Below are 16,460 nucleotides of genomic sequence, written 5' to 3'. Positions count from 1 at the left end.
TGGGAGGCGAGTGGGGAAACGGGATTGGCAGTAGTGGGAATCTGCCTAAGGTAGGTGGGGGCACAGCTCATCAACTAGGGTACCTGCATGATGAACATTTGTATACCTAACCCTGAATTATACCCCACATCTTTAAAATAAAAAAAGAAACAAAAGAAATGCTGCACCAAAATAAAAATTAAATTTATAGTTTGAAATAGAAAATAAAAAATCATATAGTAGAATATTAATATTTCCACTTACAAAATAAATTTAAACAGAAAATAAAAAAACAAACAAATCTAAAATATATTTCAAAATTTTAGAAAGCATTTCTGAAAACCACACTGAGCAAAACAAAATAATGGAAAAAGAAATGCTGTAAATTATTCCAAATAAAGAAATAGCATTCCGAATATCCAAAGAAGCACCACAAGTCAATATGTAAAAGACATAGACCATATTAGAAAGATAGGTTACATTAATGTCTCTGAATATAAAAAGAGTGACTGATCACCTGATATATTTTCTTAAGAAACTTAAAGAGGCCCGGTTTGGTGACTCAGCCTGTAATCCCATCACTTTGGGAGGCCGAGGCAAGTGGACTGCCTGAATCCACGGGTTCAAGACCAGCCTAGGCAACTTGGCAGGACCTCATCCCTACAATAAATAAAAAATTAGCCAGGCATGGTAGCACAAGCCTGTTGTTCAGGCTACTTGGAAGGGTGAGGTGGAAGGATCGCTGGAGCCCAGCAGGTCGATGTTGGGGTGGCTGTGAGTGTGCCACTGCACTCCAGCCTGGGCAACAGAGTGAGACTCCAACTCAAAACAAAAACAAAGAAACAAAGAAACTTAAAGAACTAAACTCTATAATAATATTGTCTTTCATACAACTGATAAACTACATATGTTACTCTTCATTAATAGTATAGCTGTCATAAAATAATTTAATAGAAATTAAAGTCAAATATGTATCATTTATAAAAAATTATGGCTATGTTCGTTATGCTCACAAAGGCTTTTCTCAAATTTTGCAGTCGAAGTATGAATACAATGTCCTTGCTTCTTTCTACTTAAAATTAACAGAAAATGACAGGAAATATGCACTATATCATTTGCAATTTGTTGAAAGAACACATTTTTAAAAAATTATTTTATTTTTGAAATGTGGAGTACAAATGAGAGGTAGGTACACACGTGGTCATCATACAGGTAAAGTGTGAGTACCCTTATGATGTGCCCCCCCCAGCAGTGTCCCACTATCTCACTACAGTCAATCCTTTTCGTTGGCATTATGATAAATGTTCAAGGTCCACTTATGAGTGAGTACATATGGCACTCAGATCTTTGTTTCTGTGATAGATCACTGAGTATTATAGACTCTAATTCCATCCAGGTTGCTGCAAAGTTCATAATTTTGTTTTTCTTTGTGGCTGCATAATATTCCATCATGTAAATGTACCACCTTTTTTTGATCTAGTCCACTTTTGATGAGCAGCACAGTTGGTTCCATGTTTTTGCTATTGTGAATAATGCTGCAATAAACATGCGTGTGCAAGTATCATAGAAATCTGCATGGTTGAATGTCATCTTTTATATAAGAATGCAAACTCCAGTCTCAGATCTCAGATGAATCAAATATAATAGTGCTCCATTGTTTTCATGGGAACTTGTACAAACCGCTGAGGAGGCTTTCATGGACAATGTTTGGGTTCACCTCCTGTATTTCTCTTGCTTCAGATTCATATGAATTTTCTTTTCTGAATCAATGATTTATCATTTGGAATACTGAGAAGAAACAGAATCAAGTGAAATGATTTAGCTAGGCATAAGTTTGCAGTTTTAACTATGATTGAAAGTAATCTGTTCTCTAAAGATAAAGGGGAAGTTCTGATTTTGGTAAGGAAACTTGGTTTTAAGCTTGGAGAAAAGTCTCTGGAATATAGGTAACATGGAATATTGTTGCCAGTATACTTAACCTTCATGAAGACTCATCTCTAGGTGTTTGAGAGTAATTTACAATTTTAACTCTACCTTGTGTTTCCCACCCTAAGCTCACAACCACCATAGCAAGAAAGACATTTGTAAAAATTTCTTGGGCATGTAATCATTTTAACAACATATTTTAATGGCTTTATACTCTAGAATTAGCATTATTTGGATATATAATAATTTATGTTACAATTTCCTAATTGTTAAGCTCTTAGGTATAATAGCCAGAACTACTAAGATGCTAAATATATGAACTCACACTCTATAATAGAATATTTCCAAATAACAGATTATGATCAGAGTTTTTTTTTTAATTTGAGCTGCCCATTATGTAATTTATTAATAAAATATATGAATATAATTTATCATATTCAATAACTAATAACCAAGAGTCTAAGGATGTCAATATACAGATAAATAACACTTGGTAAATTTAAATACTGATTCTTGATAAAACTCATAATAAATCAGAAGGAAATGTCTTAATTTCTTAAAAAAAACCTCCTTACCAGAAATAAGTGGCAAAATTATATTTGCATATTATATATACATAATTTTAAAAAATACTTCTGAAAATTATTATAAAATTATTATAAAATAAAGAAAAAAGAAGCACAAAAAAGGCATTTCAATTAAAATCAAGAACAAACAAGACTAGCTACTGTGGTAAACAGTATTTTTGTTGCAAGTAATTTATTATCCTTCTTATAAAATGCTCTATTTTTATGCCAAACAGACTTTAGACTAGGCAATGTGACTTGGTTTGCCTCCAAAAACTAAGACAAATTTAAATATGCCACTTATAAAGAAATCTTTAAAGACTCTTTTGAAGACACACTATAGTTTTTTCCTTTGAAATAAAAAAGATAGTTATATTTTTGCCCTGGAGGTAAGAATGATAAATACAGAGGTAACCCAGAGCCAACAAGCAATACGTAAAACAAAATTTCTATAAAGACTATATTGTTGTAAATCACTTATATTTACAGGTAATTTTTATGTCAACATAATTTGGAAAAACTAAGTAATACAGTCATCAATATTTGTATCCACACCATTGAAATAAGATAAAAATTACAGTTTATGGGTACAGATATTAGAAAGATACAGGAAAATTTTTATTACTGTCTAATGAAATCATTATCTATTAAGAACAAGAGAATCTCGGCATAAGTCCTAAATGTAACTAAACCACTACTTGGAGAGAAATTTAGTTTTAAATTCATATGCTAGAAAAAGTAAGGTTGAAAATAAATCATATAAAATTAAAGTCAGTATGCTAAAAATGAATAGCAAATTAAATCCTAAGAAAATAAAGGATGGAAATTAAATAAGAGTGTGTGTATGTATATATATATACAAATATATATATGCATATACACACACAAATTAGAAAAGAGATATGTAATATGGTTTTTTAAAAATTATCAAATAATTAAATAGTTAATTTAAATTTATAAATCCTAATAAGACTAAAAAGAAAAAAAGGAAAATATTATTAATAATTGTAAAAATTTTAAGAGTACCACTAAAAATCTTGAACATTAAGTAGAATATTATGACCTAGTTTATGCCAGTAAACTTTAAATTTTAGATAAAATACTTGAAATACAAAGGTCATCAAATTGCAACCATTAAATATAAACATTTTACTAGTGTCATATCTATTAATACAATTGAATCCGTAATTTAAAAATCAGGCCAAGTGCAATGGCTCATGTCTCTAAACCTAGCATTTAGGAGGCTGAGGAGTGCATGAAGCCAGGAGCTGAAGGCCAACATGGGCAACATAGCAAGATTTCATCTCAACAAAATAAAAAATAAAAAAAATCATGCCACAGTAATTCCTGACTCAAGTGGATTCATTGTTGAATGTTTTCAATATACAAAATAATCAAGAAAAAACATCAATCTTACCTATAGAGATGAGAAAATACTTTCTTACTTGCTGTATGAAATCCACACAGTCATGATTACAAACCTGACCAAGATATTACTAAGAAAGAAAATCGTAGGTCAATATCTCCCAAATATAATGTAAAAGAAAAAGTTGTATTCAGTACTTGCTAAAACGTCAAGACAGATTTTATTTGAGCTAATGTAGTAAGTGAAAAAGACTTCAGAACAGAACTGAGATCAATTTCAATCACAATAAATAACTAGGGACTTATACAGCAAGGCGATAATAAAGTCAGTGGATAAAAAATTATTAAGACAATATCAGCAGTAAGGGGATTGTAACCTGACTTACCAGGATTCTTGCTAATGGCAGGCCATGGAACTAGATATTAAGGATTGGTAATAAAAAACCTGATTCAGTTTTGTTTTTGTTTTTGTTTTTGAGTTGGAGTCTCACTGTCGCCCAGACCGGAGTGAAGTGGCCGCTCCTGGCCATTGCAGCCTCGACCTGCTGGGCTCCGGCGATCCTTCCGCCTCAGCCTTCCGAGTAGCCGGAATTACAGGCATGCGCTACCACGCCCGGCTGATTTTTGATTTGTAGTAGAGATGAGGTCTCGCTGCCCAGGCGGGTCTCGAACCCGCGGGCTCAAGCAATTCTCTCACCTCAGCCTCCCAAAGGCGCGGGATTACAGGCTGAGCCACGGAGCCCGGCTCTGATTCAGTTTTAAGGGTGAGGGGATTTTCACCAAACAACTTAACAGGATTTTTTTTGCTAAAACTAAACTGGGTCAGTCAAGGGTAAGATAGCAACAAGGTTGTGACCTAGTAAAGAAAAGTTCAGTGTAGCCTGAGTAAAGTTTGGATTTTAAAAAAAAGAAAGAGCCTTTATCAATATTAACAAGTGTAATCCAGCCATGTATATAAAAGGTTTTAGCTCTGTTTGGAAATGTAGAAAGCTGGGTGGTCAATGCCATTCTTAAAGAAAAATACAGGGCCAGGTGTGGTGGTTCAAGTCTATAATCCCAGCACTTTGGGAGGCCAAGGCAAGAGGATTGTCTGAGCACACAGGTTCAAGACCAGCCTGGGCAACATGGTGAGACCTCATCTCTACAATAAATCATAAAATTAGTCTGGCGTGATAGTTTGTGTCTATAGTTCCAGCTACTTGGAAAGCTGAGGCGGAAAAATCGCTGGAGCCCAGCAGGTTGACACTGGGGTGGCTGTGAGTGTGCCACTGCATTCCAGCCTGGGCTACAGAGCGAGACTCCAACTAAAAAAAAAAAAAAAAAGTAAAATGCAAATACAAAATAACTTTCAATTTATGATTTTTTAAAAGAAAATATGAGAGCTGAAGTCACAGAGAAATCATCTGATATAGTTTGAAGTGAGAGAGTTTCTGAAGTGACACAGCATTTACTTACCTGAGTTAGATACAACCAAACATGGATAAGAAAATAGTTGAAAAACTAGTGAAATCTGAGTGTAAATTGATGGAACAGTTTGAAACTTTTGGAAGCTATAGAAGTTGAGGGACTCCATACCCTCTGCAGGCTGGTTAAGAAGCAGAGTTTTTGTTTCTTGCTAGGTTTTAAAATTTTTATTATTTTTAATCAACAGAAATTGTATACATGGGATGCCAAAAATATATACACATTTAAAGTGATGCTATCTATCTATTACTTTTTGAAGTTAGCAGCACAGTCAAAGAAAATGGCAGAAGCACAGTTGTTGTTTGACAAGCGCAAGACCATTTTGAAGTGGTATTTGAAATTCGAGAACGTTGTGAAAGTACGACAATGGAGGCATGAGTATGCAACAGAACCTTTAACATGCCTAACAGTAGAACGCATTCTTGATAAGTTTGATACCCATGGTATTGTGTATAATGTGCATAAGGAAAGATCTGGGAGATCTCGCACAACTACAAGTCCTGCAGTAGTTTGCCAAAATCAGAAGTGTCTGCACACTGATGGTAACCACATTGAGCACCTCTTGTAATTGCAGAAGTCAAATGTGACTTGTATTTATCTTTTGTTACTGGCATATGCTGAGTATTACAATTTTAAAGCAGATTTTTCCTTCCTTAAAATGTGTATACCTTTTTTGGTACATTTTGTATATTTATGTTGCACAACATTATATTTTTGATATATGTATACATTGTGGAATGGCTAAATCAAGCTAATTAGCATATGTGTTACCTTACATATTTATCATTTTGTGTGTGTGTGTGTAGTGAGAACACTTAAAATATGCTCTCAGTAATTTTCAAGTGTATAATAAATTGTTATTAATGGTTGTTATTGCACTGTACAATAGCCATCTTAAACCTATTAAACTATCTAACTCAAATTTTGTATTCTTTGAAAAAAATCTCCCAACTCCTGATTCAGCCTCTGAGAATCATTATTCTACTCTCTGAGGAGCAGAGTTTTGTAAGTTATTAAAGCTAAACCAATACAAATTTAAATCAGTGTTATAACTTTGGGATGCTAAACATAAGCCCTATGGAAACCACAAAGAAAATATAAATGAGAAAGATATTTAAACACTTCAATACAAAAAATAATGAAACACAAAGTAAAATAGTAATGTAGAAACGGTGACAAAAAAACTACAAGACATATAAAAAACAAATAGAAAAATGACAGAGGCATGTGTCTCCATATCGTAATTATTTTAAATATAAATGGATTAAATTCGACAATCAAAAGACAGATTGGTAGAACATATTTTAACAAAAACATGATACAACTCTATGCTGTCTACAAAAGACTCATTTTAGACCCAAAGACACAAATAGATTTAAAGTGAAAGGACAGTAAAAGATATATCACACAAAAAATAACTAACAGAACAAGGGTGGCTATTCTAATACAGACAAATTAGACTCTAAATCAAAAAAATTTGCAAGAGACATAGAAGAACAACATACATTAATAAAAGATTAAATACAGCAAGAAGACATAATAATCATAAACATTAAAAAACCCAATAAGCAAAAACTGACATGATTGAAGGAAGAGGTATAGACAATTCTACAATAATAGTTAGGTACTTGTTATTCTACTCTCAGTTAGATACAACAAGAAGATTGAAGATAAGTAAGAAAAATAGAGGACTTCAACAACAAAATTAACCAACTCTAAAATATACAGAATACATCCTTAACATGTATGTAATAGCATACATATTTTTTCAAGTGCATATGAGACATTTTCTAAGCCAGATCATGTGCTAGATCACAATTTAAGTCTCAATAGATTTAAAAGACAGATACCACACAAAATTCCTTCTCAAACTAGAATAGAATGAAGTTATAAATCAATAATAGAAGTAAAAGTTAAAATTAGCAAAATTGTGGAAATTAAATAACACACAATCTTAAAAATTAATGGATTAAAAAAAAAAAAACAAAGAAAATTGGAAAATATTTAGAGGCTAATGAAAATGATCACACAACACACCAAAACATATGGAAACAATAACAGTGCTAAGTAGGAAATTTAACTCCAAATGTTTACATGCAGAAAAAGAAAGCTTTCAAATCAACAATGTAACTTTACAATTTAAAGAACTTGGAAAAAAATACCTAAAACCAAAGCTAGTGGAAAGAAGAAAATAATAAAAATTAGAGAAGATAATCACACACAGAAGACTGAAACTGGATCCCTACCTATCACCATGTACAAAAATTAACTCAAAATGGACCAAGGACTTAAATGTGATACCCCAAACTAAAAGAATCTTAGAAGAAAATATAGAGAACACTCTCCTGAACACTGGAGTAGGCGAGGAATTCATGGTCAATCTTCAAAACAAATGCAGCAAAATCTAAAATTGACAGGTGGACTTTGTCAAACTAAAAAGATTTTGCGCCGTAAAAGAAAACATCAAAAGAGTAAAGAGACAGCCCACAGAATGTGAAAATTTTTTTCCAAGCTATGCATCTGACAAAGGCCTAACATTCAGTATCACCAAGGAACTCAAACAGATAGATAGAAAACAAACAACTCCATTAAAAAATAGGCAAAGGATATGAACAAACAATTCTCAAACGAAGACATTCAAGTAACCAACAAATACGTGAAAAAATATTCAGCCTCACTAATCATCAGATAACTGTGAATTAAAACTACAATGAGATAGCAGCTAACACCAGTAAGATCGGCTATCATTAAAAAAATAAAAAAGCAACAGGTGCTGTCATGGCTGCTGAGAAAAGGGAATGCTTCTATACTGTTGGTGGGGTTGTAAGTTAGTTTGGCCAAATAGCAGTACAAGCAAAATTGTACTCGTAGAAGAAGTGCAGGGCACCTGCAGCTAAATTTTTCTTTCTTATTTTTTTGACTCTATGAAACAATTTAATTTACATTTAAAGGTGAACTAACCTGGAAGACAATTTTTTAAAAAGATGTGGGGTACAAATCAGGATTAGGTGTACAAGTGGATATCATACAGGTAAAATTTGGGTCTACTTTTGGTCTTCACTTTGCCTGGTTTGAGATCATGTACCCTTATTGATGTTATGTCTCCTACATCACCAACCCGGGCAGTATCCTGCTACTGCCAATCCCTTTCTTATAGTATTATAATTGTTCAAGGTCCACTTATGAGTGAGAACATATGGTACTCAGTTCTTTGTTTCTGTGATAGATCACTGATTATGATCGACTCCAAATCCATCCAAGTTGCTGCGAAGTTCATATGTTTGTCTTTCTTTATGGCAATTTCTAAAAGAACTATAAATTGACGTCATATGGCCCAGCAATCTCCCTACTGGGAATATATCCAGAGGAACTCAAATCATTCTATAGAAAAGATACCTGCACATGCAGGTTTATTGCAGCTCTATTCACAATAGCAATAACGTGTAACCAGCCATGCTGCCCATCAAAACTGGGCAGTTTTTTGATGGCTGCCCATCAAAACTTGTCTTCCAGGTTAGTCCATAGAGGCTGAACTAGTTTGCATTCACACTGACAGTGTGGAAGCATTCCCTTTTCTCTGCATCCTTGCCAGCACCTGTTGTTGTTTTATTTTATTCTTTTATTGATATATATATATTTTTTATTATAAAGATGTGGGATACAATTCACATCTTAGGTTGATTATGCAGGTACCCTTGTTGATGAGGTATGCCCCTCCCCCCCCAGCAGTTTCCCTCTACTGCCAATCCCACCCCCTCCCCTGACAGTTTCCCACTACCACCAATCCCTTTCTTATAGTATTATAATTGTTCAAGGTCCACTTATGAGTGAGAACATATGGTACTCTGTTCTTTGTTTCTGTGATAGATCACTGAGTATGATTGACTCCAAATCCATCCAAGTTGATGATGGTCATTCTTATTGGAGTTAGGTGATATCTCAATGTGGTTTTGACTTGCATTTCTCTGAAGCTTAGTGAGACTGAGCACTTTTTCATGTGTCTGTTGGCTGCCCATAAATCTTCTTTTGAGAATTTTCTTTTCATTTCTTTTGCCCACTTTTCAAAGGGGCCGTTTGTTTTTTTTCCTTTCAGCACGTTCCACTATCCTCATCATCCTCAGTACTGTGGACCAGAGGAAACTTACCTCTCAATTAAATCTGACAATATTACAACTGTCCTATCTTTTTTTTCCTATTCATTACTTTTTTCTCTCAATCCCACACACCATCGTGTGCATATTTTTGTGTTCCATAATTTTTGGCAAAAGTTTGTAATTAAGCATTTTTAATGATTTCCTTTGTGGTTTGACTGCAAGTACCTGTGGCCCTAAATCCCTAAACATCAAAATTTCCTAATGGTGTCCATGTAACCTGGGGTTTACATCCTAATTTACAGATATTTAATACTGTAATTTATCTTCTTGGTTCTATAACATCTAGCATAGTTCTATAGTGTGTCAGAGATCTGTGACTGCAGGACCTAAGAATTTACTCTCTGCCAATAGAAAGTATGTAATTTGATGTAAAACCTGCTACATATACTGAAAGTCTTTCTTCATGCACCTGTCATAAGTATCCAGGATTAGTATAAAAAATTAATTGTGGTCTTTTTCAGTAGCATATCGATATTTCTGCATTATTATATTAGTTATGTATATCAAATAATGCATTTAAAAAATATTTCAAGAACATATGACTAGTTAAATTAACAGCGTTTGCCATTTGGTGCTGGGAATTGTTGTTTTTTTATGTTTCTAAAATTTGCCAATTAAGCATTAATAATTTTGGTAATCAGAAAAAATTAGATATGAAACATTACTTAGTAAGATATTTATTGAAAACAAATTTATTGTTAAAAACTTGTTTTTTAATAAATTCTGAAATTATTTGATGTTATAGCTAGACAGCAATCATTACTCTAAAACAAGTTGCCTGAGTTGTAATTAAGTGAAATTGTTACAGTTTATTTTAGGTAAACTGTTAAGTAATAATTAATTTGCAGAGACAGAAATACAGATTTTCAAATTTTTCATGTAAAAATAATGTCATAAATATCTTAATATGTATAATCATATAAATTCATTAAAAATTTATTTTATTAATATAATTAAGTTAATTGTAGAAAATTAGAAACTCAATAAGGAAAAACAAAATTTTAATTGTCAGTCAGTTTTTGTAAACATTTTGATATCTTTACACGTAGTTTAATTTTTTATATAGTTTCATTTTCTGTGTAAATAGATTGTATCATATTTTAAATATAGTTTATATTTTTCTTTTATTATGAAACCATTTTCTCAGATTAGTAAGTCTTTTTTTAAACATCATGTTAACAAAATGATATTTAAATTTGAGAGTTTTACTTTGTATAGTTTCTTGATATTTTAAATAGTTAGGGAACATATTTAGTATAATACTTATTTACATAATTGCTTTAATTAAGAAGTATGTAAATTTTGTTTGTAAACATAATCTAATTTTTATTTAGTTCAAAATTAATTTTCTTTTATAATACTTTTATTCTCGCTAATTTGTCTAATGAAAGTACAAAGTTCATAAATTTAGAGGTGCATAAACCTATCATAAGATTAAGAAAATTTAATGTCTCACCTTTCAATTACTATATCTTATTATTATGTTTTAATTTTTCAAAATGTTCAATGTATGGCAGAACTGGACTCTGGAATTTAAGTTAACAGAGCTATCATGAGTTCCTACATTTCTCAGTGGACTATCACCCATTTCATGCCATGTAGTAGTACCTTCTCAGCCATTGCTCACATGAATGGGTATAATACACACACCCCGATCTGTGATTTTTTTTCAACCCAGAGAGTTTATTTTTACCAAATTTGATAGAAATAGTTATTTGAATATGTAAGTTCAATAATTCTATTTAAATCATTATCAAAATGATGTGTGCCCATATGCTCATAGGTATAATTTAAGATGAGAAAAATATTGCAGACAATAATAAACTGGACAGAAATGTATTATAGAATACAAGAAGCTGAAAAGGCATTCAGGAAACACAGACAGATCAATGAACTAGCAATAAGCCCAAAGTGGAATGTGATCTTTCTTCCAGATATTTGCACAGGTTAGATTCCTACAATAGTAGTCTTGAAGTCAAAAGGCAGAGGCATTTCCTTTGCCAAATGTAGATTCTACAGACCTAATGTTCATTCACTGGAATCTTTAAATTCTATCATTAAGTTTTATTTTTTCCAAAATATTTTTACTAAAAATTAATATCTCAGAGAAATATAACATATTTCTTGATACTGAATGTGGAAAAGAAGAGAGAAGTATTTTACTGATAGATGAGAAATCAATCTCATTGACTTTAAAGGCCCAGGGCCAGGTGACTTCATGTTCTAATAAATCTTGGCCACTTCATCATTGTCTCAAGCTTCCAGGTGGTGAAAGAGTATCTATTTATGTCAAGCAAAGAGAATTTTTTTTCCAGCTAATCAAACAGTGTATTTCAGAGTTTTATATTTGATATAAAATATCTCATTCTTTTTTTTTTTTTTTTTGAGTTGGAGTCTCACTCTGTCACCCAGACTGGAGTGCAGTGGTCGCTCCCGGCCACCGCAGCCTCGACCTGCTGGGCTCTGGCGATCCTTCTGCCTCCAAGTAGCCGGAATTACAGGCACGTGCTACCACACCCGGCTGATTTTTTGATTTATTGTAGAGATGAGGTCTCGCTGCCCAGGCGGGTCTCAAACCCGCGGGCTCAGGCAGTCCACTCACCTCAGCCTCCCAAAGGCATGGGATTACAGGCTGAGCCACCGAGCCCCGCTCATTCATTTTTAATGTTATTAATGCAACATTGTTTAATTTCTTTTATTTAGGTAGTACCAGATCAAATGGATAAAAACCAAACAGAAGTGGTGAGAGAATTTGTCCTGGCAGGCTTCTCACAGACCTCATCTATTGAGGCAGGGCTATTTGTATTATTTCTTTTCTTCTATGTGTCCACTTGGGTAGGTAATGTCCTCATCATGGTCACTGTAGCCTCTGACAACCACCTGAATTCATCACCCATGTATTTTCTTCTTGGAAACCTCTCATTTCTAGACCTATGTTATTCAACAGTAACTACCCCTAAACTTCTGGCCAACTTCCTTGATAATGAAAATCTCATTTCCTATGACCAATGCATTGTGCAGCTTTTCTTCCTGCATTTTGTAGGGGCAGCTGAAATGTTCCTGCTCACAGTGATGGCCTATGATCGGTATGTTGCAATCTGTCGGCCCCTGCACTACACCACTGTCATGAGTCGAGGATTATGCTGTGTGTTGGTCGCTGCCTCCTGGATGGGAGGATTTGTGCACTCCACTGTTCAGACTATTCTCACTATCCGTCTGCCCTTTTGTGGGCCAAATCAGGTGGACAACTTCTTTTGTGATGTACCCCCTGTCATCAAACTTGCCTGTGCAGACACTTTTGTCATCGAATTGCTTATGGTATCGAACAGCGGGTTGATCTCCACCAGCTCCTTTGTGGTGCTGATTTCTTCCTACACCACTATCCTGCTCAAGATTCGCTCCAAGAAGGGAAGGCAAAAGGCGCTCTCCACATGTGCCTCTCACCTTATGGTAGTAACACTCTTTTTTGGACCCTGTATTTTCATCTATGCTCGTCCCTTCTCTACTTTTTCTGTGGACAAGATGGTCTCCGTACTTTACAATGTTATTACCCCCATGCTCAACCCCCTCATCTACACACTGCGGAACAAAGAAGTCAAGTCAGCCATACAGAAGCTTTGGGACAGAACTGGACTTACATAAAAAAGCGGGAGACATGAGACAGTGAAGCAAGAGCAGAGAATTTGAGGTTAAAATAATTCTTGTTGAATAATAAATGAGGAGGTCGTGGCCTAGATATTTTGTTTATTTCATTGAATCATAGTAACCCTATTACTGTATTTATCATTAAATTTTGTACCATAACAGAAAATTTATTTTATATTCAATTGTTCTATCATCTGCTTTCTTATTGATTCAAATCTCTCTGTTTTTGTGTTATGATTGTGTTCTTCCATTTTATCTATTCATCCGATGAAATTTTATTCTAGCCACTATTTCCATTCAGCTTGTCATTAAAAGCTGGAACAAACTGCTCTTTCAAAGCTCTCAGCACCTTCTTCTCCACTTTGCTGCAGGTTTTATTTTCTTTTAAATTGTAAATTATTCTAACTGCAGATGGTCCCTGACTTATGATGTTCAATTCATGAAATTTTTTTTTTTACTTTAAGATGGTACACAAACTATATTTGATTATCTATATAACCATTCTGCTTTTTGCTTGCTGTTCATTAAATTATTTGAGATATTCAACCCTTTATTTTGAAATATACTTGTTAGATGATTTTGCCCAACTGTATGCTAATGTAAGTGTTCTAAGCACATTTAAGGGAGACTAGGCTAAGCTATAATACTAAATAGCTAAGATGTATTAAATGCATTGACTTACAATATTTCCAACTTACAATGGATTTATCCAGACATAACCCCATTGTATACTGAGGAGTATCTGTAGATGTTTGCAGTCAATTCAATACAAAATTTATATATTTTTTCTTTTTATAAATACAAAAAAGAATATAAATTAGATGTATCAGAATGACATATTTATATGAAGGTATGGCAATAAACTAGTAAGATATATGTCAGCTTCATCACATCATCTTGTCACTACCATCTAGTAGTATAATTAAGAGAACAATTGCCTAATAGTGTGGATTAAAATATCCCTTTCTGAAAGCAAGCCATGTGAATCTGAACACATTTTTTAAAGTATCTGAGCCCTAATTTTCCTGTCTATAACATGCAAAAAATGATGTCTACCTCTCAGGGCTGACTGAAGATGAAAGAAGACTATAGATATAAATGTGTCCACTTTGGTGCTTGCTTCATAACATAGTTCAAAAAGCATTTTCTCATTAAAGTTATTTTTTTTAATGACATAAAGGTATAAATGGTGAAATTTTAAGCTGGCTGATTTACCTTAATGCAACAAGAGTTTCATCTCTTATCACCAGTTCGTAGAGGATATTAGAAAGTGTACAGAAATGAGTTCAAGACATTCTCACCTTTGTCAATTATTGGAAAATTTATTTTATTTTACTGTCATCATCATAATCAAATAATCTCTCATGGACACTTGTTGTATCCTTAGAGTTATATTAAGACCAATACATAAGCCTGTCTGTTTTTTGAATCTTTATAAAATACGTTTAAAAATTGACATTCAAGTTTAGAAAAACTAGATATAAAACATAATTCTAAAATAAAAATGAACTGTGAAATATTTTTATTTTTTCAACTTTTCAGTCAGTGGATTATAGCAACAATTTCAGTAACAAATCTAAGTAACAGAGACAGAAGCCAAAAACGTTTGGTAAATTTATTGAAGACTGAGGTTTTGTCTTTATAATCTCTATATCCTTGAAACTTATTAAAATACCTAGAATAAAATAAATTAGGAACTCAAAAGTGTGTTGAATAAATACAGGAAGCTTCCACATCTTCTCTGATCAATGTGGCATTGGCTATGGAAGAAATATTTTAGACCTATTTTCTTTTTCCATATTTGGTAGGATAACATGTATATTTTTCATTGAGACATGAAAAATATTTTAGAGATGTTACAGAAGCAAGAATTGATAAACTCTTAAAAAACTCAAACTCAATAACAGATACAAGGCACTTATGGATATTGCACCACTAGTGTCAGATAAGTCAGATAGATCTCTTAATATCGAACATATAATTAAATAGTCTAATTCATAATAGAAGTAACAATAAATAGTGTGACTGCACTTGTAGAAAGGACTATAGAATCAGAAGTTTATATTTGAATTCAGTTAGTAATTTAATTACTGTACTACCATCAGAGAGGTAATTGATCCTCAATTACCTCTCTGATGGTAGTACAGTAATTAAAACAATCATAAAGACATAATCCAGTTGATTCATAATACAGTTGAAACAATCAATCATAAAGACATAATCCAGCTGATTTTCACTAAAGATTACTATAGCAAAGCTGTCTATTGCTGCTAGCCATTTCTCACTAATCAGATATATGGAAAAAGTGATATTTAAGAATTAAAGAACTATTCAGCATTTTGGAGTAGGATGGGATAAAAAGTAAAGATAAAAATCATGATTAGGAAATACATAGTATACATTATTTATATCTTGATTATTAGCAAATATAAAATATAATGTGTAAAGAAACAAGCATAACTATAAATACAGGATGTGTTAGAATAGGTGTCTAAATATAAATATAAATAAAGTACTCTGAAAATTCTCAAGAAAATAAATTTTTTAAAAAGATTGCATCTTTGTATATTAAAAAACTCAGAAATTATTCATTATACAACAATTTAAGTTACTTTAAAAATCCTTTTTGAAGACTACTTTTATTTAAAATGTAAGATTAAATGCTATTTTAAAAAAGAGGCAGTTTATATTAACAATACTGAGGCACAAAGTTAAGGAATTTATCTATAGCAACACATCTAATGATTGCTAAACCTAAATCTAAAATCAAATATATAAACTTCCTGTTCAAATAAGGCATAAAGGCTCAGTTTTTTAGACTTACAATTTTTGACAGTATTAGCCAGTTTATAATGAAATCCTAAATTAGTCCTAAAATTGCATTAACTTAACAAATATTTATTTTCTGTTTATACTACAATACTAATGTGGGGTATATGCCACCAGTTCATCTCTACTTTTTGTAGTCACTAACAAATTCATGCTGAAGATGACTTGACCTCAGTAGGAGATTCTATTATTGTTGGAGTCGGGAAAAAGATATGTGGTGAATCTCACTCTGATTTTTGAACTTCTTATATATTGAACTGACCAAACAAATTATAGCAATAAGTTAATTATCTTAAAAAAAGAAAAACTTCTTTGAAAAATATAATTACTCAAGGCAGTCAGCAGAAGGTTTTAAAAATCTGTGTTGGCTGGGAATTATTAAATAGGTTAAATTTATTCTTAAGATCCTTCCTTAAAGAAAATTTACATTAGTTAATTCTTGAAATATATAAGAAAAATAGCACCAGTTTTGTACAAACTCTTCCTATGAGTAAAAAATGGCAAATAATTTTTATTTCTTTTTGCCCCCATC

General features: G+C 32.6%; 1 protein-coding gene across 1 annotated transcript; it reads left to right on the top strand.

Moving 5' to 3' along the window:
- The first annotated feature begins 12,110 nt into the window (after positions 1 to 12,110).
- LOC103269446 (olfactory receptor 4Q2) lies at positions 12,111 to 13,183 on the top strand. Its single transcript, XM_008067027.2, has one exon. It carries the CDS (start codon positions 12,173 to 12,175, stop codon positions 13,094 to 13,096), a length of 924 nt encoding a protein of 307 aa, XP_008065218.1. The 5' UTR covers positions 12,111 to 12,172; the 3' UTR covers positions 13,097 to 13,183.
- The last annotated feature ends 3,277 nt before the right edge of the window (positions 13,184 to 16,460 follow it).

This window comes from Carlito syrichta, unplaced genomic scaffold, assembly GCF_000164805.1.
Source record: "Carlito syrichta isolate Samal-C Ts95f unplaced genomic scaffold, Tarsius_syrichta-2.0.1 Scaffold309265, whole genome shotgun sequence".
Lineage (NCBI taxonomy): Eukaryota > Metazoa > Chordata > Mammalia > Primates > Tarsiidae > Carlito > Carlito syrichta.
This window is presented reverse-complemented; position numbering and strand designations above follow the sequence as displayed.

Excerpts from the sequence above, each read along its gene's own strand:
- LOC103269446 (XM_008067027.2), top strand. The coding sequence starts at position 12,173 with ATGGATAAAAACCAAACAGAAGTGGTGAGAGAATTTGTCCTGGCAGGC.